This window comes from Onychomys torridus, chromosome 3, assembly GCF_903995425.1.
Source record: "Onychomys torridus chromosome 3, mOncTor1.1, whole genome shotgun sequence".
Classification (NCBI taxonomy): Eukaryota; Metazoa; Chordata; class Mammalia; order Rodentia; family Cricetidae; genus Onychomys; species Onychomys torridus.
In genome coordinates, this window is record NC_050445.1 from 59,739,554 (window position 1) to 59,763,946 (window position 24,393).

Genomic DNA, 24,393 nt, shown 5'->3' on the forward strand with positions numbered 1-24,393 from the left:
TATTTCCAGTATGGCCTTGAACACAAGGAGATTGTGCCTGTCAAGTGATAGGATTGAAGGCATGTGCTAACACTGCATAACTTCTGTATTGTGGCTAGCTTTTTCCTCTGTTCTCCAGGCAAGGTTTATTTATTAAAGCACAAATAAAATATCACCACATAGCTAATTACTTCCAAATAAATATATTCCATCAAAGTCACATGGTCAGCTTGATTGGGTGTCAGACCTACTGACAATACACAATGAGCTATATGTGCCTATTTAACAATCAAAGAAGAAAGAGTGGGACTATCAAGGAGAAAAATCAAAGTAACTGCAAAGACCATTGCTGGTTAACCATCTTGAAGCTCTAAAGTATAGTAATGTTGGTTAATGCTAGCTGCTACTACTTGAAAAACTGAGTGGCTTATCACAGTTAACAGCCTAATTGTATCTTCCTGACTGACAGATGGCCCTCAGTATCATCATTCAGTGATTCAGACTTCCTTCATCTTACAGATCACCATTCCTCTAGGCCTCATCAGTCTTCTGCAGGAATCTCTGTATTCAGCTGGCAGAAGACGGAAGAGCAAGAATAAGGAAGGTCAAACTAACATTTTTAAACTAAGCATGATGAAAAGTATCATATGCCATTTAGCTCATTTAATGTAAGGAGCAAGGCTATAAATTATAGTCCAGAATTGGACATACAGGAGGAAATAACAGGATTTAGCAAAGACACAGAAATCTTTACAACAGAAAGGTCTGAATTATGTTTGGAGACAATCTGAATCAAATTTCAAAGTCAGTCTCACTATACTATCATCACAATCATCTGTCACTGCAAACAGATAATCTAACCTACTCAACACTAGGTTCCTAATAACTTTCAGTTATTTTCAAAAGCTTTATCCATCCCTAAGAGAAATTCACCATCATTGAGAATACTGTAAATGAAATGTTCTTTTTTTTTTTTTTCTTTTTCTTCTTTTTTGAGACAGGGTCTCTCTGTGTGGCTTTACGCCTTTCCTGGATCTCACTCTGTAGACCAAGCTGGCCTCAAACTCACAAAGATCCACCTGCCTCTGCCTCCCGAGTGCTGGGATTAAAGGCATGTGCCACCACCACCCGGCAAAATGTTCTTTCAAGAAGTTTCAAAAAAATGTTAGGATACATATGTAATTCCTCAATGTGATCTCTTTAAATAAGTTTGGAGGATGGTATACTTATCTCAAAGTTCTACAGGTTTACCAGAGAAATGTGGCATGTCATTTCAAACAGATTATGACTATATACATGTGTGTCACATCTAATAGGGAAAAAAAAACTGTTGAGTAACATTGAAACAAAATATTGAAGTCAAATTTTTTAATCATTTATTTATTTATTATTTATTATGTGTACAGTGAGTGTTTGGCCTGCAGGCTAGAAGAGGGCACCAGATCTCATTACAGATGGTTGTGAGCCACCATGTGGTTGCTGGAAATTGAACTCAGGACCTCTGGAAGAACAGCCAGTGCTCTTAACCTCTGAGCCATCTCTCCAGCCCGTTGAAGTCAAATTTTCTGAGTAAGTTTAACAACAGATTTAACTATAAAACATTTTAAACTGCTTTATAATTGAGTGTACATATGTGCACATTTGCATCACATATGCGGGTTAGAGGACAACTTTTAGGGGTCCATTACCCCCTTCCACCAAGTGGGTCCAGAGGATAGAACTCAGATGAGGCAACTCAGATGAGGCTCAGGGGCAGGCAATTTTGCCTGCTGAGCCACCTCACTGGCCTACAGAACACCTTTTGGTAAGCTAAAACCTCTTGGTAAGCAAGAAATCCAGTGCCATCATCGGTTCTAGGTTATAGGACTGGGAGCCATTTGAGACTAGGGGTTCTGTTTTCAAATGCCTACTATCATCAATCTTACTGAAAGACCAGCACTTTCTATTCAAAAAGGACTATACTCATCATTCCCTCCTACTTTTAAGAGAATATCCATTCTCTTAGTACTGTTTGTTCTCATCTAAGTAGCACAAGGGAAATAATGTAATTGAATTAAGTCATACAAATATAACAAGCCTCAACGTCTTTTCAGAGGCACCTGCACTTAAGAAAAAAGCAACTGTCAACTAAAAAGAATCTTTAGTAAAATTTCAAACAAGCTGATACAGTAACATTAAAACATTCAAATAGAGGAACATATTTGGCGGGCAGTGACATCCAAAAGTGACTAGATTCCTACTCTAAAGAAAGTGACCATTTAAGTAAGACTCCATGTTCCTTAAGTAGCTGCAACACAACAGAAATATGTGTATACGGCGCTTCAAAGATGCAGAGGACTGACAATTTTCCCACCTGAAAAAGTTGAGACTATCTGAAGGACTACTTGCAAAGAACTCAGGATTTTCAGCAAAAAATGCACATAAATTAGAGAAAGAGACATTCCTGATAGAGACTATGAATTCAAAGAGTTACAAAAGAATACTAACATATCCTTAAGAAAACAAAACATTTTCTTAAAAACAATGAATTCAATCTAGCAGGAACACAGGTACAAAATGGTTGTATTAAGATGCATGAGTCTTTTATGTCAAGCTAAACATGGTGGACTTTATTCCTTATTAACCTTATTAACAAAGAAACCAAAAGAAATCTTTTTATAAAAATCGATTTTTTTTCTTCTAAAGATAGACTATATTTAATTGTAGTAAAATGTAAAATAAAAGCCTAATGGCAGGGAAAGGCCTAAGAATACTAAGCAGTCTACAGTCTAACAGGAAATAATTGGAACCTATTGGAGGGCCCTCTAGACATCAAAGAGAAGGGAAAAAACTGATAGACTGAAAAGAATTCTGAGACTGAATAATATATAGCCATCAGAGGGAGAAATAAGATAGAAGCTTTAGGCTGGCACAAAGTCAAGTCATCATAATCATCATCACCACCATCATCATCATCCAAGACTGTACTCCACAGTGCCAACAAAGAAACCATCCATCTTCATTTCCACATCAAGTCTCTGACTTTAAACTTAAATCATTCAATATTCTGATCTTGATAACTGTACTCCTGAATTGTATCTCTGTACAAATGAATCATTAAAGCATAATTCAAATGTGCAACTATATTTAAATTTTTATTAAATCATTTTATTCTCTTAGTAGCATAAAATAATACTAGTCCACTTTTTCAAAGCATCTAAACTGAACATTAATTTCCATACTAAAAGAGTGTGGTGTAGTCTACTCTGTGAAAACATAAATCTAAGAAAAAAAAGCACTAACAAACCTTCAAAGACAGTTATGTTTAAAAATATTTAGATTTTTAAATTTGTAGAATATAGGGATGTCAGTTTTAATCTGCTGTTAACAAGCTCTACAAGAATAACTCTAGTCTACAGAAATGCCACACATACTTTCTGAAGATTTATTTTTGTGTGTGGGGTGCTCATCTGCTTACAGTGGCCTTTAGAGGCCAGAAGAGAGGGGTTAGAATACCTGAAACTGTAGTTACAAGTAGCTGGGAGCCCCAGGACCTGGGTGCAAGGAATGGAATTCCAGTCCACCGCAAGAGCAGTAGGCACTCAACTTCTGAGCCATCTCACCAACCCCTACACTTTTTGATTTCAATTGAGACAGGGTCTCTTGTTTTAACTGGCTTTAAGATCTCTATCCTCCTGCCTCAGTCTCTGGAGTACTAATATTATGGGCATACACCATCATGCCTAGTACACCTTTCAAAGCTTATTTCAGTTTTGAATGTAAAAACCAAAACAATTTTGAACTCACTAATTATGAAGAAAAGTATGATACATTTGTTTAGAAGAATAAACAGGCTAGAAAGATGACGGCTCAGTGGTCAAGAACACCTGAGTTTGATTTCCAACACCCACATGCCAGCTTACAACTGTCTGTAACTCCAGTCTCAGGGGATCTGACAGCCTCTTCTGGCCTCCATGGGCACCAGGCACTTGTGTGGTGCAGAGATATATACATGCAGGGCGAAACACCTATACACATAAAAAAATAATAAAATTTAAAAAGTAGTAAACTGGATACAACTATGAATTCGAATTATGTTTAATGACTCACAAAAGGAAACATGTTGAAACTAAATTTTTCTCCAAACCAAATCAACAAACCTATTACTTATCAAACAACTTTAAAGTAAGCAGTTCAGTCCACAAGCTCAACATTTAGAGCATTCCTCTGGTAAGGAAATGTAATTGTAATGACATAAGTAGTAAATTACCCCATAATCACAGGGAAGAACTTCAAAACCGGGTCTAGTTGGGTCTCCATTGATTTCATCTTAAGAGAGTGGGCAAAATTTAGTCACTACCACTTGAATACTAAAATTAAAGTCCTACAAAATAAGATGATCATGAACCTCTCGTCTATGTGGAGAGAGTATCAGGCACTTCTCATTATCTGGTGATTGCTGCGAAAGGAGTGTGATCTTCAAAGCATACAGACATATGTGTGCAATCCCATTCTCTACTCTTCCCTCCACCCTTCCCCACCCCCAACCTGGAAGCTTTATGTTAAAAAATTACCCTCTGGAAATATATAATTATAAATGAAAGCATGCATTCTTACAAATAAATGACTACTCTAATGATATTTACTCATTGTCTGTCCTCCTAACAGTGATAAGAATACAGGGGTTTCTAAAGCTTTTCCCAAGGAAAGAGAACTACTTTCAAAGGCTACTTAGGAAAAAAAAAACTAAGAAATTATAAAATGAGTAATACCTCTTGGTTATTGTTTGTTTGTTTGGTAAGGACACAATATTCTAGAATAGACCTTGAAATATTTATCTAAAATAAACACATCTTTTCCTAGGAAAAGGGGGGAGAGAGAAACAGTTTGTACAACAGTTCTTTCCTTTTTAGGAGTTATTTGAATACCAAATTTCTAAGAACTTTAAAACTCAGACTAAAGAGGTGATAGAAATGATATATTCATATTCATTTAGAACAGCTTCTTGGGTATTAGTTAATTTTGCTAAATGTCAGAACATTTATTCAGCAAAGAGAAATTACACTATTCAGTAATACGTTTTAACAACCTCAGATGAACCTTGTATGACTGACTTCTTAAACAATTTGTGCAAATAACATTTTGGTAAATTATTTTGCTTGCACATAAGTTTAAGAATCAGTAAAGCATATAACCATCTGAAAACCTGCCTGACAATGTAATGTTTCCATAATAATAAAGCACAAATTAATATATCACTCACATTCTCCACTAGTTTCTAACTGAAAGAGCACACTGATTTGGGGCATGATGGTGTTAAATTACTGGAAGTACAATAAATTTAGATGCCATTCCATTTATTTATTCCATGGAATCTCAATAGATAAAAATCTACGTGACAGATTTCTAAATTATTGCTGAAAAAGGGAAAATGAGTATTCCCCAGGAATGAGCACCCTAATTGGCTATCCAGTAACAGGTGCTCAACCCTGAAATCATACACATATAAGCAATACTAAATGTACTTGGCAAGTTGTATTTATAATGTTATGCATTTTTATATACACAAGTGTTGTGTGTGTAACAATAATAAAAAGGAAAACAAGCCATGAATTTGAGAAGTGAGGTGGGGAGACATGGAAGGGATTAAAGGGAGGGGCCAAAATAAGATAATTAGTACACACATCAAAAAATTACCAAAAAAAATGTTTATCTAAACATTTCAGACTTTTGGCTCCTTCAGAAACTATCTCAAGGTCCATTTAAATAATGGTTTGTGTTAGTCTTTTAAATGACTTTGCAAGCAACTATTTTAAAGTCATTTTAGTACATTTCATACTCTATGATGTATCTATGACTAAAACATGTACAGTTGTGTCTAAACTTTGTATGTTATAAAAAAAAATCTCTCTGTAGAAGCCTATATCTTTCAAAATATAAACACTTGTGTAAAATTCACTTTTGTCCCAACTATTTTTACAACAAAACACTAGCACCTTCTACATTGTACAAAGATCTAAATCCATGTTTTTCTAAGCTTAACCACAACCGTTGAATGTTAGGCCCAAAATAAAGACCCAAACCAGCTAATTCTATAAAAGGGGTAGCATAAATCTATTAAATTTAATCTATCACATATTTATAAGATTTCATGTCCTTATAATCATTCTTCAGTGAATTTATTCCATAGTATGCATATTTGCCTCTTAGTGTGCACAGATGTATATTTAGATAGCTCAAGCAGAAATCTCTGTAAATCCTATATTTGGATTTAACTAATATTTACTGTAAGGCCATTTAAGTACCAGATATCATACTACATACTGTAAAGCTAAAAATAACAGGTATATTAGGTAAAGCACACATATCCACAAGAATTACCTTACATACAAAGATAACAAAACCACAGCTAAACTGCCAAGGACTTGCAAACAGCTACATTAATTATGGAATAATGTGGATGAAACATGCAAAGATTCATCAACTACACTGTATTGTTACCTTTTTAAAACATTTTTAGGGACTTCAAGAATGGAGTATTTTTAATGAATATACAATAATAATAGTTTACTTCATCACTTTCTAGTCTTTCCTATTTCCTAAATTCCTATTTAAAATTTCAGATGACTTACTACATAATGATATTCAGTGGCCATACTCTTTTCTTCACTACTCTTTTTGCAATGTTAGAAAAGACTAGCACACAAAATATGATTTACCAAGCATCTGCTTTGTTCTTCCACAGATTACATGTAAAACTAAGTCCTTAAATAATAGTTACCTGCATAAAGATGTTAACTTTTGATTGAATGGCTTATGCAAAGTGAAAACACAGAACCATCTTAAAGACGAACATGAGCCAAGACTAAAGGTGAGGGCTATAATGTTAATATTACTTTAAAATATAAACAAGGGAATAAAAATGAAATATATAAATTCTGATATAAGAAATAAAAATACGACATTGAGCATTCAATCAAGACAGCACATAAATGGTCTATGGAAAAAGGTTTACTATCTTCCATTCTCACTCAGTAGTAGCAGGTATTTTTAATCAAAGTCAAGTCATACTCATTTGAATAGTCTCAGGAGGCATCATTAAGTACTGCTACACATTCTACAATACTACATAGGAAACTACACTCAACAATTCAGACTTCTACAACAAAGCATATATGTGTTTGGAGCACATAAAGGTCAGTGACATCACCCTAAGTCAAACTACAAAAGAATATTATGTATATGCAATGATATGCAGTAGATCCAGACATGTTACAAAAGCCATTGGAAGAAGCTATTTTCAGTTTCAAATGAAAGAAAAAAATATATAAACAGAGTGGTAACTTTAAAGTAATCCCCAGGGCCACTCCACTGTCCAGACGTTTGAAAGAATGCTTTGCAAATGCACAACTATAGACAGATTCTAAAGATTCTTAAGAAGAGCAGAGACTGGGCATGATACACAGCATCCTGTAACTCAGTAACTCGGGAACTTAAGGCTGGAAGATGGCTAGCTTGAGCTACCCCAAACTATACAGAGTGACCCTATCAATTAAATATGTTCTTAAGAAGTATATTAACTTTTGGTTTTTCTAATAGTAGAAAAGATAAAAATCAGTTAATGAACTCTTCAAAAAGTTTCCCCATGACCATAATGGATACATAAGGAAATATTATTTATTACTATTAGCTGTTGGTGGGTATTTCTGATCTTCAGCAATACTAGGCAGCAAGTAGCAGTGCTTTTCAGTTTTTTGTTACAAAACACTGCTAGATGGCTGGTGAATTACCTAATGCCAATAACTTGGCAGACAATCTTGAACACTAACCTTGCCACACTACTATGGGTTTCACTAGCTTCTTCAACTCATTCTTAATTTTGGCAAGTCATAATTAAGGTGCAACATGGTGGCACTCCGTTAAATTATACATGTGGAGTTCAAACTCACATTGCAAGCTGTCTCCTAGGAAGGCTGAATCAATCTACTGAGACAATTACTTGAGACAAGAACCTGCTTAGTAATTCCTTAGGCATTAGTCAAGTCAGTTTACCACCATCTATAACTAATTCTAAACATTTATGAAAGGAGCAAAGCATTCTGCACAGTATAATGTATTTCAACAGACAGCATAGATTCTTATTACATATAAATGTTAACAGCTACAATAAGGTTCATAACCCTGAGCCCCAGGAACAAGGTACAATCTCTATTCCCTATTTCCTCCATGTGCATGTGTGAGGGCCGCCCCCCTGTAAGAAGCAAGCAGAGAAAACGGCCATCCTTCCATATTCTATTTTAGTTACATTCACCAAACTGTCTTAACATTTTTAGACATTCTGATAGTATAAGAGCACGCCTCAGCACTGCAGAAGAGTGCCAATGGAAACACAAAAGAAAACCCATTTCTTTGTCATTCTTTTAGCTCAAAAATCCCAGCAGTTTAACTGTGGAATCAACTATCTAGAATTAAAAAACAGAATTCTGTACCCATTTTCTTGCTGAACTTCAAAGTATACATAGCTTGGAAAACAGTCACCCTCAAATATTTTCTTCCTTTCTATCTACAGCAACTAGAGAGAGAGGATAATAGAAAGAAGTCACCAAGTATTCATGAACTTGCCTCCTCCTGTTATTTGCATCAAGAACATCCACTTAAAATAAACCACAGTGAGCCGGGAGGTGGCGCATGCCTATAATCCCAGCACTTGGGAGGCAGAGGGAGGTGGATCTCTGTGAGTTCGAGGCCAGCCTGATCTACAGAGCTAGTACAGGACAGGCTCCAAAGCTACAGAGAAACCCTGTCTCGAAAAACAAAAACAAACAAATAAAAAATTAAAAAAAAATAAACCACAGTGATAAAGGTATCAGCCATACATGTTTCTATAAAAATGACATTTGAAGTAGACATTTTTCTATAATTTGTTCATAAATAGTAGGTTTAGATACTTCAGACTTACTGCTAACCCATTAAAACTTATTTTGCAGAATAAGCACAAATATTCTTCTGAATTATCAGAAAAATTGATTACATTCTGGTCATTTCTAGGGGTCCAGACACAGGGTAAGGGAAAGTTTGGTGGCTCTGGTCATTCCATCAGTTCCCCAGATTGAAATCTGGAAATGAGTAGTATTTCTTTCTTCAGTTTAATCTTAACAGATCAGTTATGAGGCCATACATTAAATGAGCTCAACCTTCTTTCTAAATAAATAATATGCAGGACACACAGAAAGGCTGTCAACAGGAGAACAGAAGGCTATACTGAGGACCAATGACAACAGCGCCAGGCCCGGATCCAGGACAGGTACTGCAGAAAAGCCTATTTGGGTGAGGTCTGAAAATTCTAAGCTCTGGAAAAAAGACTGAACTACAATCAAGACCCAGAGTCATTGGTTATATACACTTGATACAGTGTTAGCTGCAAGTAAAAGTTTGGGTAAAACTGACTTTTATTACTTTTTAAATGTCAGACTTAATTTGAATGCTGGCTTTTGTTTACATTTGATTTTGTTGCATGGAGCTGAGCCTTGTTTCCTTAGTTCAAATGGAGCCCACATTATCACAAGTAAAATAAAAAAATGTCATTACCTTTCAATATATCTCCAATGTAAAAATCTTCCAAAAATGCAAACCAAAATCAATTAACTATCCATTTGTGAAAAGTACTCCAATTAATAAAATTATGTTCAATTCAATAACTACACATAAAACTTTATATATAGTTAAAAATTCATTATCCTATTATATACACTTTACATATTCAATGTTCTATATACGCAATATAGTAATAGTAATTAGTATTAGGGAAGAATATAATCTCTGAACATAAAGTAGACTGATTAAATAACTTTTACTACTCATACAACTAATTGAGATCTTATGGACCACAATGGACAGGGGGAAAAAAAAAATCAGAGCCATTAACATTATTTAGTTCAACTATAAGAGGTTAAAAATATTTCCCCCAAATCAGAATTACAGATTATTCTGGAAATCTAAGCTTAATATATTTTCACTCTATTCAGGAAAGTTTAGAGATAATTTCCTATAAAAGACTCCGAGAAAAATAAATTTCAAATGGGAAGAAGGGTGCAGAAAACCTCAATCTCTAAAAATATTAGCCAGATAATAAACTTTCAAAAAGGAAATTGAAGAGTATTTCTATCAGGGAAAAAAATTACCAAAATGTTTGTATTTCACAACTAAGAACAGCTTTAAAATTACTCAAAAAGGGGAAATTAATAAAGGGTTTAAAAACTTAAAAGCAGCCTGGCGGTAGTGGTGCACGCCTGTAATCCCAGCACTCGGGAGGCAGAGCCAGGCAGATACCTATGAGTTTGAGGCCAGCCTGGTCTACCAAGTGAGTTCCAGGAAAGGCACAAAGCTACACAGAGAAACCCTGTCTCAACCCCCCCCCCCAACAACAACAACAAAAAAAAAACTTAAAAGCAAATGAACTGGTTAAGCACACACATATCCATTAACACAGTGTCTGCAGTTAAACATTCTATCCTTACTGGCTTTTTGTATTATCTTTTAATAATAGGCATAACTTCTGTATGTATAAGACAAGAGGTTTTCAATATTCCTGAGGGGAAAATCTGATCAAATTTCAGTCTAGGCTTGCCAATATCTTAGGAGTATGAGGCCGAAATCAATCTGGTAGATTAACTAAAAGATTAACACATTGTTTTTCATAGAAGGAACTAACAAGTTACAGGATCTTCAGAATTTTTGTTACTCGATTTGGTTAAAAAAAAAAAAAAAAAAACATAAGCAGGATTCTCCAACTACAGCACTTTAGGCAATTATTTTTATATTTTTATAACCTGTAAGTCTTTAATGTTGGATATTCACACACACACACACACACACACACACACAGAGAGAGAGAGAGAGAGAGAGAGAGAGAGAGAGATCTATTTGCTACCTACTATCTTCATAGCATTGTATTTGTTTAGGGTTTAAATCCATGGGTTTTGTTCTATTGGCTTTCAGAGAGCAGCCACTTTCTATTTTCTTTAGATCATTACTAAAGATCATTAATTTTAACCCTAACACTCTGCTTTAGTCTCATTTGAATTGTTCTACTTATCTCAAAGGTAGAATTTGTTATTACCATCACAAAAAATGACCATTTGCATAATACTTTATGATTTTACATCTATTACAAACACATCACAGGGAGCCAGAGGATGCATTCAGTAGCTTGTCATTCACCACTTCAAGACCCTTCAGAACCAAACAAGGGAAGGATGACATTTTACTAATAGTAGAAGCACAGAGATGAATATAAATAATAAACCTTTAAGTTTTGAAATGCACAGGAAAGAAAAATACAAAAAGAGGATGAACAAGGAACACCAACAAAACAGAACTTTCAATTTGTAAATTTCCATGTTTTTTTAAATAAAACATGATGTTAGCAGGTCTATGCATCTTCTGTTAAGGTAACCATTTAAATTATCTAAAGCTATAGGCCCCAAATAAAAGGAATTATTATCTTTCTGCTGCATCTTATATATTAATATAAATTTTAAAACTGATGGTTCCTATTTACAGAATTCAGTTTTTCCTCAGCTTTCTGACTTAAGTATCAACTATTACTCTAGCCTTAACCCCATAAATATGCCTGCTAAGAGTGTTCATGAAAAAAACACTGACATTATGTGTTCAAAAATTGTTCATATTTCTTCCTGATAAAAGAATTAAAAAACTTAGTTTCTATATTTTTTCCATAACCAAAGTATGAGTAAAATTCTGAATGATTAGTTGTCACCTACAGTCCAAATGCCCATAGCTCTTTAATTTAAAGCTTTCTGTAAACAACATACATCTACATGAAATACATACCCCTTCAGTCACCATCTACTTAATTATTTTTATGTTTAGTTTCTAAGTATAGTACAGTGTCTATCCCCACAACTTGAAATGTGCAAAAAAAAAAGGAAGGAGAAGGAGAGCAAAGGAAGCAATGGAGCACGTTGTTGTTTTTCATTCATGCAGCAGAGTGATGTCAGTGTCTGCAGCAGCAGCAACAGCAGCAGGCGCTTTGGTCAGTGAAAACTAAAACCCACTCAAGTTAGAACCTTAGTGAATTCAAAAGAAACTAATTGAAATTTTAAGTCACAGGACAGATTGTTAAGCGGCTAAACAGAAAGGACATCTTAGTTATATGTTGTAGTTTCAATACGGAGCGAGAGGAACAAGGCAGAATGTGGACCAGTAACATAGGGTGATATAGTCAAGGAGCTAGCACAAGGGCCTGCATTCAAAAATCACTTCAATGTAAGACATTGGCAAAAACACCTGATGTTACAAACAGCAGAACCACAGCAGAGAAAGCCCTTCAACCCCAGCATAAGCTTTGACCCTGCAAATCTGCCTATTGCACATCCAGACTCAAGAATTGTTTTCATCAAGACTGCATTAAAATTGCATTAAACTCTGATGTGCAATTTTACAACAAAGAGCAGAATTTAAGCCTGATCACAAATTTCATTAAAACTGTTTTATGACGGGCATGTAATTCTTAAGCAATTAGGGCTTTTGAGGGATGTAGAAAAACAAGCTGTACTATTATTTATGGTAAGATGTTAGTTAGTGTTTATCAACAAAAGGAAAGGAGGTACTAGGTGGCCATTATACTGTTGCAGCAATTGCCAAAACTTCTCTAACTCTGCCCACAAAATCCTCTGCACACAATCTACAATCCCTATTTTTTTACATTGTTCCCTGAAAGAAAATCCCCAAACTCCATTAACAAACTGTTAAAGCTAAATCATTCAAGTGTCTGCTGCCTCCTTTTCTTTCTGTTACCTCTCATTTAACACAGCCCCAGAAATGTGCAAGGGAGTTGCATATGGCATTAATCTGTTAGAAAATGGTGGACCTTTCTATAAAATACAGCCAGAGATGTGTGTTCAGTTGTGGTCATTATTAGGGCGATCACGTTGTTTTCATTCATTCATTCATTCAGGATTTGCTGGAGGATGTCAGTTTCTGCAGCAGCTGGCTTGACCTGGGGGAGTAGTGGGGGAGCAAATTCCTCCTGGTGCATACAGATTACAGGATGTCTTCTCGGAGCTCAAGCACTTCTTCACTGCACTACATCCTACACAGGGGCTTACCATCAAGTGGTCTGAAAGCAAGTGCTTTAGCAACATGCTAATTACAGGTCTAAATTACAGCTAAAACCCTAAACTTTGATCTATCATACTGAAATCACTTTCTCCAACTCTAAACACCTTAGAACGTCCATGTCAACAAAAATTTCACATACCATATAAACATCGTATGCAGCTTGGTAGTATTTTCCTTCTGAGTAGGTTTTTTTCTTGTTTTCTTTCCCTACTCCGTATGATTCCTTCCTTTCATAACGGAGCAGCAACAACTGTAGCACTAGACTGGTATCTAAGAATATTAGGTACTCGATTCTCCCTTATGGCCTTTACGTCCCTGTTTTGCCTAATTTTCTTTTTCTCCCCCAGGAGTCAACTAGATCATGCACTATGTCCCCAGGCATAAACAAAACCAAACCCAAACAGAAAACATTAAGGGGAGTCCACAGCATCCACCCACTCACCATTACCTTTGACACCTAACAAAAAAAAGAAACTTGAGAACCCTACAGAGCTCAGCTGAACTGCTAAGTATACTTAGAGATGGAAGGAAAAAGTAAATACACTCCACAAACAGGCTTTAAGAAATGCCTCGTGAAAATCACCTTTCGGGCATAAGCCATTTGTAGTGTAGTAGTGATCTGATGCACGGCTATATAAAGCAGAGAGGGTGGGTGGATAAACCCTGTACACTTCAAATGCACGTTCAAAACTGTCTCCTCTACACATGCAAAAACGATAGCCTAACGTCGTAACTAACGCCATCAATCCTCCAAAACACACTAGAGACGAGTCAAGAACTTTGTGGGGAAGCACAAAGGCTGCAGAGATTACTACTACCACCTTATCCGCCGCCGGAGAGTTTGTCTGCTTGTTTAAGGGTTTCACCCAGCAACTCCTTCCTTCCCCGGCTACACACACAGAGAGCTCCCAAGCTTATTAAACCGAAACACTTTTCCTTGCAGGCGAGGGAGGCAAGATAAAAACCGAGGGGCGGTGTGAGGGTCAGATCAAAGTTGATTTTCAGGTCGCTCCTCCAAGCCCTGCAGCGACCTCAGGGGGAGGAGGGGGTGAGATTCCCAAAGCCACTTTCACACCTTCGGTAATGAACTAGCAAACAGAAGCCCGGAGAGGCTGAAGTTTCCACGCAGGGCACCGTCGGGGAGACGCAGCCCGGGAGGACGGGAGGGTTGGGCTCGCTACCTCTGCACACGGGCGAGCCGGGACTCCGTCTCTCAGGTGAGCTGCTCCTCCGCTGGCTCTCGGGGGACCGTCTCGGGCGGCCCTTGGCGCGAGGCGCCTGCTCGGCCGGGACAGCGGCGGGCGGTGGAGTCGGGCTAGACGGGCTGGGGCCGCGGGCCGCGCCGCTCCCGGGGAGAGTGGCGAGCGCGGCGGCGGCGGCGGCGGCCGGGCGCGTGGGGCTGTGCTGGCTGCCCCGCAGGAGCTGGTAGGGCACGGTGGCGCGGATGGGCTGCAGCAGCCGACCGGCTCCCGCAGCGGGCGCGCAGCTGCCGGCCGGTCCCGTCCCGCTCCCGGCAGCGGCGGGCGGGGAGCCCGCGGTGCTGCGCCGCATCCTCTGCGGAGCGGGGTGAGGGGTCTGGGAGGAACTGGAGGACGCGGTGGACATGGTGGCTCCGCGGGCGGGCGGGCGGGCGGGCGGGCGGACGGGCGCGCGAGCGTGTGGGAGCCGGCGCGGCGGTGCGTGCGATGTGTACGGGGGAGGGGCGGCGAGGGGCGGAGCCGCGGGGCTCCCCTTCCGACGCGCACCCCGCCGCCGAGGGGGAGGGGACGCCGCGACGGCCAACGTCCAACGGCCCCAACCGCCCCGCGGCGCTCGGCGGGGCGCTCACGGCCCGGCCCGCGTCGAGCCCATGGCCGCCGCCGCCGCCGCCCCGGACGTCGCGCTGACAGGGGGACTCGCCGGGTTCCCGCGCCTCCTCAGCCCTCGTGGGGGGTGGGAGGGGGTGAGCCGGAGGGAGACCGCCCGCGCGACAGGACCCGGCGGCCGCGGGGAGCGCCGCGACTCTGGCCTCTGAGGAGAGAAAGGGGCCTCGCGCTTCGCGTAGCCCGCGCCACCGCAAACGCCGCCGCAGCCGCCGCCGCAGCCGCCGCCACCTCGACCCGCTTCTCACTCGGAATGGCAACTAATCCCGGGTCGGCGCCCCGCCCCCGGCCCCGCCTCTGGGCGGTCCGGACCCGGCTCCGGCCGCTGCGAGAGCCCCGATTGGCTGCGCCACTCTACTCCAGGATTCCAGGGATTGGTGGGACTCTCGGAGTGAGAGGAGGCTTAGCCAATTGCAGGACGGTGTTTCCGCTTTAGGGGCGGGGCGTGGGAGGGGAGGGGTTGTGAGCCGAGGGAGGGGACGCAAGAGTTGACAGTCTTTGAGGTGAGGTTGAGACTAGAAAAGTGGGTCCCTGAGTGTCCTGCGCCTGCTCCGACGCCCACAGACACGCGCACGCTGCGATAAGCAGGTTGCAAGGGCTCCACCCTCTCGTGCCCTCTACAACCTGAGGCTGAGGACGCTGGAGGCAAAACCAACTTGGTAAAGACACCTGCATCCGGTGTGATGTTTTAGTCACAACTGAATAAAGGATACCTAACCCTTTTCATCTTAGTAATGTCTTCTAGTGTCTTACTAGCCTTGGGAGTCAAAACAGCTTCGGGAGTGGTGTCTGGAAGCTAGACTGGACAAAATGCACCTGCCATTATAGCCATGTGTAGTTACAAAGTTGGGTGGAGAACATCAGATTCTGAATTGTAGACATCAACAAGAAAATGTATGTCGTCGCAGCACCTGATTTATTAATGCAGGGCACCTAGTTGACTCTCCAGGAGCAGATGGTCTCTTGGGGGAGGGGGGATACCCGGCATAATGTAACAATTCATTGTGGTAATTTCCTGTGTGTGGGGAGGGGGTTGTTTTTATTCTTCTGCACGGAAAGTGAGAAGTACAAAGATTTTACATGGGTGTAAAAAAGTGGATAAAGTCCTAATCAGGAATAATTGAGGGACTACATCAGATACCTACTATTAATTCCCATGAGGAAAAAAAAAGATTTTAAAAACTAAAGAAGAGGGATGTCTGATTGGTCTATTCCTAGTGTCTGCCCACACTGACAGGTTTCCTCTGATTCCAGGCAATAAATGGGTCAGTTTCACTCACCTTTCTCTGCTTCCTGTAGGCTCAAACAAAAATCAAACTAAATTCTTTTTTGGAAAACAAAATCGATGGTGCCTAATCAAAGTACAAAAAAATAATAATAATAACATCTAGTACTATATCCCACTAGATTAGTCATAGTTCCACACTTTATGACACATTAAAATAACAGCTAACATTTACTAATTCAACACATGCCAGCCTCTGTTCTAAGGACATTACTATGTGTTAACTCATCCGATCTTCATATGATCCACAAGGTCTGTACTATTGTTAACCCACTGTTTTCCCAGCTGGGGCACAAAGACAGTGTCTTGTCTGAGAGTACTCAGCTAGTAGTGGGCAGCTGAGAGCTGAGACCAGAGGGACAGGCTCCGGAGTCTGAGGAAGCACTATGCATTCGTGCCTCACAACGTAAAATGCATGGTGTGGGCAGACACACGATCAAGAGAATTTACAGTAGACCACAAATGTCACCTCTTAAATTCCCATCAGTTCAAAAGAGACATGTTGTGTTTTGTTTTTCAAGACAGAGTTTCTCTGTGTAGCTCTGGCTGTCCTGGAACTCGCTTTGTGACCAGGCTGACTTTAAACTCAGAGGTCTGCCTGCCTCTGCCTGTGCCTCCCTCCTGAGTGCTTGGATTAAAGGTGTGCACCATCACCACCCGGCTCAAAAGAGATTTTATAAGTGAAAACCAGTACTCTGTTTTTACTTTCTAGAACAACATATTTTTTAATTATATAAAGAACAAAATGACTCTTTGGAATTTGATATAATTGACCTACTATATAGATTTTTTTTATCCAAAAATTAATGGTTCCATATTAATTGACAAGTTATAATCTTCCATGAATAAAAACAATAAATGGCTTCTTTTGGTACTTTCTTTTTCAGAATAGCAAGAAAAAGCTACTATACCAAGTTGATATTAAAATATATAGTTTAAAAAATACTGGCAAATTTCTGAGTTGATGATTTGATTACAGCATAGTTTCATTATAGAAATGTCATCTCTGGTCACTCCTGAATCTGAGTATGGAACAACCTCAACACATTAGATTACTATAATTCTAAATTCATACTAAGCCACTGTTGGCAATGATCAATACTTCATTTGGATCAGGTTTCCTGTCAACCTAACACAACAAACTTAAATTGGATCTAAAATCTAAATGAACTTCAGAGAGAATTTGTATGACTTTTTAAATGTTGTTTTGTTGGCATCTGGTGCTGGAAATTGACCCCTGGGCCTTGTATAGGCTGGGCAAGTGCTGTATCACTGAACTACATCTCCAGACAGTACCCGATATTACAATGCTATTTTCAGTTGCCACTAACTCATCAAGACCTATTTGGAATTCCAGTCACTTTCTCTTTATTCAAGAAACCAATGGTTTCCTCTAAAAAGCTTTATTCTCGTGAAATAAGGAGTGCCGGTCATACCTAAGGAATTCAAGTGGGCTAGAATAAATGTAGCACCTGCTTTCAAGTGTCTGTTAGGTGAATGCTTGAAACTTTCTTATTGAAGATGGTAATGAAAGCCCAGAGAACACAGAAGCCTTGGGAAAATATTCTTCTTAGTAAACTTTAAGCCTGTAGCCACAGTGTAGGCTGCAGGCTTTGAAGTCCATTGTTGTCCTACTGTACTAGCTGTGGCATAGAAAGGCCCAATGCAGCTTCCGTATTTATCGAATGCTAGTATAATAACTTCTGAAAGTTGTATATAAGGCTTAAAATGTTAGTGATGAATCTGTTGCTATACTGCACTGTCTTGAAGGAGTGAAAGCTGGTAACATTGGAAACACCTTTGTTGGCCCAGTGGGTGAAAGTACTTGTGTCAAACCTGACCACGTGAATGTGATTCCACCCCCCCCCCCCCACCCCACACACACTGTGGCACATACACAACCCTCCATCCAAACTAAATAAGTGTAATAAAAATTATAATAATGAACACCTCTTTTCATAGACCTCATGCTTGGGATGTCTGTGGACAACAGTTTGCAAATCTCAGGACCATACATAGACTAACTTAACTCAGGAGAAAGCAGGAAAACTCTGACTACATGAGATTAACAATATGCTGCCTTTCGTAGAGAGAGAGAGCAAGATGAAAAATTGTGAAGCCTGTAGAGCTACCAAAATCATCTGCTTGATTCTTCTATCCATGTTTTTCAGGCTTAATATCTTCCCTAGTTTGAATAGATTTGTTCCCCAGAAGTCATGCTGAAATTTATCCCACTATGAGGTATTAAGAAGGTGGAAACTTGGAGCTGGGGAGATGGCCCAAGATGTTAAGAGCACTGTTTTTCTAGAGGACCCAGATTCAATTTCCAGCACCTACATGATGGCTCACAATTATCTCTAACCATCACCCTATTCTGGCCTCTGAAGGCACCAAGCATACAGATACTACACAGATATACATGCCGGCAAAGCACCTATACTCATAAAATTAAAAATTTAGAAGTTTAGGGTTTTTGTTTGTTTCTTTGTTTTAAAGCATGGGGAAACTTGAGCCAGTGAGATAACTCCACAGATAAGGGAGCTTGAGCATCAGGCCTCACAGCCAGAGTTCAGTTCCAGGAACCCACACGGTAAAAAGAGAGATCCAACTCCTAAAGATTGTCTTCTGACCTCCTCAAGCACACCATGATGAATACACTGGGTACACACACACACACACACACAAGGAATATAAGAGTGTGGAAATTTAGTCAGACTTAAGAGACCAGGCCTTTAGAAAGTGATTAGGATGCGATAAGGACATTAGGGTGGAGCCCCCATCATTCAGTCTGGTGGGCTTATAAGAGGAAGAGAGACTAGACATACAAACACACAGGCTTCCTGTCCCTTGGTCCATGACGCTCTATATCACCAAAGGACACTGTCAACAAGAAGATTATCAACAGTAGAAACACCCACCCCCAATTTTCACATCCTGAACAATGACCCAGCTGAGACAATTTACCAAATAAGCTGCTTCAGGGACTTTGTTATAGCAAGGGAAAACAGACTAATACAGCATTCAAGGCTCACCCTAGTCTGAGCTGTAATTCCGGCTGTGGGGATTAACTATGAGGTCATGAGGGAGAACACTGAACAGATCTGCACTGAGGTTCATCTTAAGCTGATTATATGCTCTTGTAGCAGATCCTTAATAACAGCAATAAAGCTTTGCCTGGTTTGTATCCCCAGCAGATACTTAAAGTAAAACTCTCCATTGCTTGTGATAGCCTAGATTTATATTGGGCGTTGCCTTCCTATAAATGTTCTTGCACCACATTTCCCGAGGCTTCCTCCCTCATTTCTGTCAGTTTCCCCCTCAAATATCACCACCTTCCTGGTTACCCTCTCTAAAATTGCAAGCACCCCTTAGGCTTCCTCTGCTCTGTTTCCTAATGTACCTATCACCATCCAATCCATTATATAGTAAGTTTTCTCCTGTTGAATAAAAGAGTCATGAAGATTTATCAGATTTATAACTGCTAAGTCTCTACAATGCTCAGGATATGACAGAGGACACTAAATATTTGTTCAGTGGTGAGGGGAAAGTGGCTTAGTCACTCTTTGTCTCATGAACTAAAAATTGTTGAAATTTACAGGAAAAAGAGAGGACAACAGAATTGACAAAGGGGGCAGCTGAGGAAGATTAGTTAATACATGACATTTGCTGGCAGGTAGGTGGACCTATCTTGTTTTATAATAGCTATTCCCAAGAGCCAGTATAAAGGAACTGAAAATTACTTAACTCTGTAGCAAGGACCATCACCTGTAAGTTAGGAAAATTTTGTTTTGTCTCTAAAAGAAACTCAGAAGAAATAATAGAAACCAAAATACATTTTATTTTTAACTGGTAATGTGACAAAATTCACAAGTATACAATGACCCCCTAGATTTCAACTCCAATAGCAACTCTGGTTGCCAAGTGTGAAATTAATGGGACACCCCAAAGCAATGCATTACTAGACTTTTACCACTAAGCTAAAAGGCCGTATTACAGAAAGCTACCCAAGGTGGAGCAAGGAAGTCAGTATTCTCTTTCTGCTTGCAACATTGCTTTGTTTAATTCCCAAATGCAGGGTCTGTAATATATTAAAGCAATGGTAATCATATGAAAGAAATCTGTTTTATTATATTTTAGGAGAGTGTGGAAAGATTAACATGTGCCTCTAAACTAATTTTTCATCTACCAGTGGATTTTTTATAACCCAAGTGAGTATGTTGAAGGATTGTTGTTAAAATACAGTCAAAGGCTGGGGAATCAGCTCCTCAGTTAAGAGCACATGTTGCTCTTCCAGAGGATGCAGGTTTGATTCCCAGAACCCACATGGCAGGCTCACAACTGTGCAGAACTCCATTACCAGGGGACCAATGCCATCCTGTCAACTTTATGGGTTCCAGGCACACACGTCATGCACAGACATATATTTAGGCAAAACATCATATACATGAAATAATAAAAATTTTAAAAAGTGTGCTCAGTTCATCAGCAGCACTTGACTAATGAAGTTTCTTTATTATTTTATTATTTTTGATCTTTGGTAGCATGCAGTGTTCACAGTACCTACTTAGCATTCTATTTAAGAGGTCCATATTGATGTATCTAATAAGCACATAGGAAGGCTTAGTAGCAATAACACTACACCAAGCCTTAATAACTCTTCATGAAGTTACTCATTAAATATCCTTGATGTGTCTGAACTCTATTCTTCAGACTGCAGACTATGCCCATTCTCACACTTTGGTAAGTTGTGATCTATTTAGGAATAAAAGGATATGCCCACAAGATAAAAGAGTTACAAATAAAGCATCATAGAAACCGTGGGAGAGGAAAATTCCCTTTTATGGAAAACTGTTAAGAAGTGCATAAAAAGGCATATAGTGAGGAATGCATGGGACCTTCGAGAAGGCTGCAATGTGCCTTGGCTGATTGTCAATGGAAGATAATGTTGCACCAGAGAAAGCTCTCCCTGCCAAGGAAGACGTAAGCTTTACTGAGTCCACAGTGAGGAACTGTTGGAAATTTTTGAACAGGTGCAAAACCATGAATGGCGCTTCACTTTAAGAAGATAAATGTAAGAATAGTTTGCAACCTGAATTCGAGCAGAAGATAATGTAGGAGGCTTTGAGGACGCTCTGTTGTGAGTTCAGTAGGCTAAGAGGGGATGGCAAAAGGTTCAAAGACGAAAATGTTATATCTTGGCTGATGATCCTGTGAGCCGTGAAAGGAGAAGATCAGACAATTCTCAGGCTTCAAGTTTGGATGCCTGAGAAGACAGTGAGGGCTTTAACAGGAACATGCAGCCAAGACAGGGAAGGAGTTTGGGGAAAAGATAATGAGTCCAGCTATAAATTCCAAGCACAGCGGCTATTAAACTAGAGGTTTTCCTCCTTATCACCCCCTCCTCCTCTCTGTCTCCTTCTTTTTCTCATTTTCCTCCTGCACCGACATCCCCACCACTCTCTCTTCCTCCTTAGTATTGAACTTGGAAGTGGCAGAAGCATGGATTAGGGAAGTATACATGTATTCACAGTATTTGAAGTCATGGGTGCAAATAAAGTTAGCAAAAGAGAGAAGCATAACAAGAAAGAAAAGAGGGTCAAGAAAAAAAATTGAAAAATTACACATGAATGGGAAGAAAAGAGTAAAAAGTGGGGAGGAGCAGAAAAAGTCAGAGAGGAGAAGTATTCTTCATAACACTGAGAGTTAGTGTCGCAAAAATTAAGTTTCGTAGACGTTTTGTAAGGTAGCTAACAAGTTAATGTCCTTCTCTAGGAATCCTCTCCCAGCACCCAGAAAGTATGGCCTGGCTGTTTTGTTTGTACCCAATAACCTTGCCCCTCTGACTACAGTTGATTTGACTTATGTGAACATATGTGATTAAAGCTGGTGCAATCACATTTTCTCTCCTGGGAATTTAGAACTAAGAATTGAAAGTATACACCCAAACAATTGGTTACTTTGCTACAGAGATACCTGCATGCCCATATTTTTTTTGCTGCATTATTCATGACATCTAGGTTATTAAATCAGCCTAAGTGCCTATCAATACATGCATGGATAAAGAAAATATGATGAGTACACACAATGGGGTTTTATTCAGCCATATAAAAGAAAGAAATTATGTCATCTCCAAGAAAATCAATAGAACTGGAGATAATCATGTTAAGTGAAATAAGCCAGACTCACAAAGACAAGGACAGTGTGTTTTCTCTCATGTGGAATCTGTGCATGGGGGAGGAGAAGAACATAAAAGTAAAAGGAAACACTGTGGAAGAGGGAATGGGGAAGGAAAGGCAAGATGGAAGTGAAGATAAGATAATAAAGAGTAACAGGGGCTGGAGAGATGGCTTAGCTGTTAAGAGAACTGTTGCTAGCCACCCACCACTGAACCTGACCAGTGGTCAGCTGATCTGGATTATTTTTTTTTCCGAGACAAGGTTTCTCTGTGTAGCTTTGTGCCTTTCCTGGAACTCACTTGGTAGCCCAGGCTGGCCTTGAACTCACAGAGATCCGCCTGCCTCTGCCTCCCGAGTGCTGGGATTACAGGCGTGTGCCACCACCGCCCTGCTGGAATATTATTTTTACTAGGCAAAAATGTTTTACATTTGTTTTTGCTGCAGAATATTACTTTAACTAAGTGAAGCTGTGTTACATTTGTTTGTGCTGCATTTGTTTAATTATGAAAACATGTGTTGCATCTGTTTCACCTTGCCTGCCTAAGGTGCCTGATTGGTCTAATAATGAGCTGAATGGCCAATAGCTAGGCAGGAGAGGGATAGGCGGGGCTGGTGGACAATAAGTGGAGAAAATAAGTAGGAGGAGAAATCTAGGTTCAGAAGAAAAGGAATAAAAAGAATAAGGGACAAAGGTAAGGACATGCCCGGGGCCAGAAGCCAGGCAGTACCAGCCAGCAGACACAAGAAACAGTGAAAATAAGAGATACAGAATGGGAGAAAGGTAAAAAGTCCCAAGGCAAAACACAGATGGAGAGAAACATGTTAAGACCTAGCGGGACAAGCATAAGATAAGGCCGAGCATTCATAATTAATAGGAAGTCCCCATGTCATGATCTGGGAGCTGGTTGGTGGTCCAAAAGAAAGCCAGTTACAGAGAGATGACAGGAATTCCCAGATTTTAGGAAACAGTTTGTCCTACATACAAAAGACTGTACCGAAAGCCTGAGAACAGCCTAGAAACCAGTAGGAGAAAATCCTATGGTCTTGTCTCAGAAGTTTGTACTAAAGCAGCGAGAGAGAGAGAGAGAGAGAGAGAGAGAGAGAGAGAGAGAGAGAGATTGAGAGAGATCTAGGCTCAGTTTCTAGCACTCACATGGTAGCATGCAACCATACATAACTCCATTCTCAGGGAATCTGAACCCCACTTCTGACCTCTGCAGACACCAGGCACACACATGGCGCACATACATACAGGCAGGCAAAACACTAATACACATAAGAATAAAATGACTAAATCTAAGAAAGAATTTAAAGAAAGAGTAATAGTGTAAATATGATAAAGTCCATTAACACATATATAGAAGTGTTACAGTGAAATCCCTCTGTACAATTAATATACTAATAAAAGGAAACAAAAGGTTATTCTATGAAAGATGTGGTTTGGGTAAACACAGAACACTTCCTGTTCCAGGCCCAAGGGAACAAAGAAAACCATAATTCTAAAAGAAAATAATGAAGTGATGTATAAAAGGAGAAATGAGGCCTGGTGCTAGTCAAAAAGGAGACTCTCAGAGAGTTCATGACTGTTTATGTCTTACCCATTTTCTCCAGTCCTGCAAACCATCACCATCCTGCCTCTTCCCTGTGGATACAACTCCAGTATGTTTCTTCTATCAAATCAGCATTTACATCCTTTCCTACCCAAAGCCATCTCCTCTATTGTGCCCTATCATCTCTCAGTTTCCTACCTTATTGGGAGGTTCATTTCTTCAGTTATTCTCCCTCCTCCTACTTTACCACCAATTGCTTGATTATTCCTAATAATATATGCTAACATTACAACATAAAAAAGTGTTCATGCTATTTCTTTCCATCATTATTCAGAATTCTCTGATCCTCTAATAGTAACACATCTGCAGGAAGAAACTCATTGTTTCTGATTTTTAATCTGGTCTTCTCTAGTCTTTCT

The 24,393-nt window shown here is 39.6% G+C and overlaps 1 protein-coding gene across 1 annotated transcript in view; it reads right to left on the reverse strand.

Annotated features, from left to right (window-relative positions):
- Glcci1 (glucocorticoid induced 1) overlaps positions 1 to 14,765 on the reverse strand; it is a 76,718-nt gene extending 61,953 nt beyond the window's left edge. Inside the window, exon 1 of the mRNA XM_036180926.1 lies at positions 14,283 to 14,765. Coding sequence (XP_036036819.1) covers positions 14,283 to 14,706 — 424 coding nt within the window. The 5' untranslated portion in view covers positions 14,707 to 14,765. The remainder of the gene's footprint in view (positions 1 to 14,282) is intronic.
- Positions 14,766 to 24,393: the final 9,628 nt, after the last annotated feature.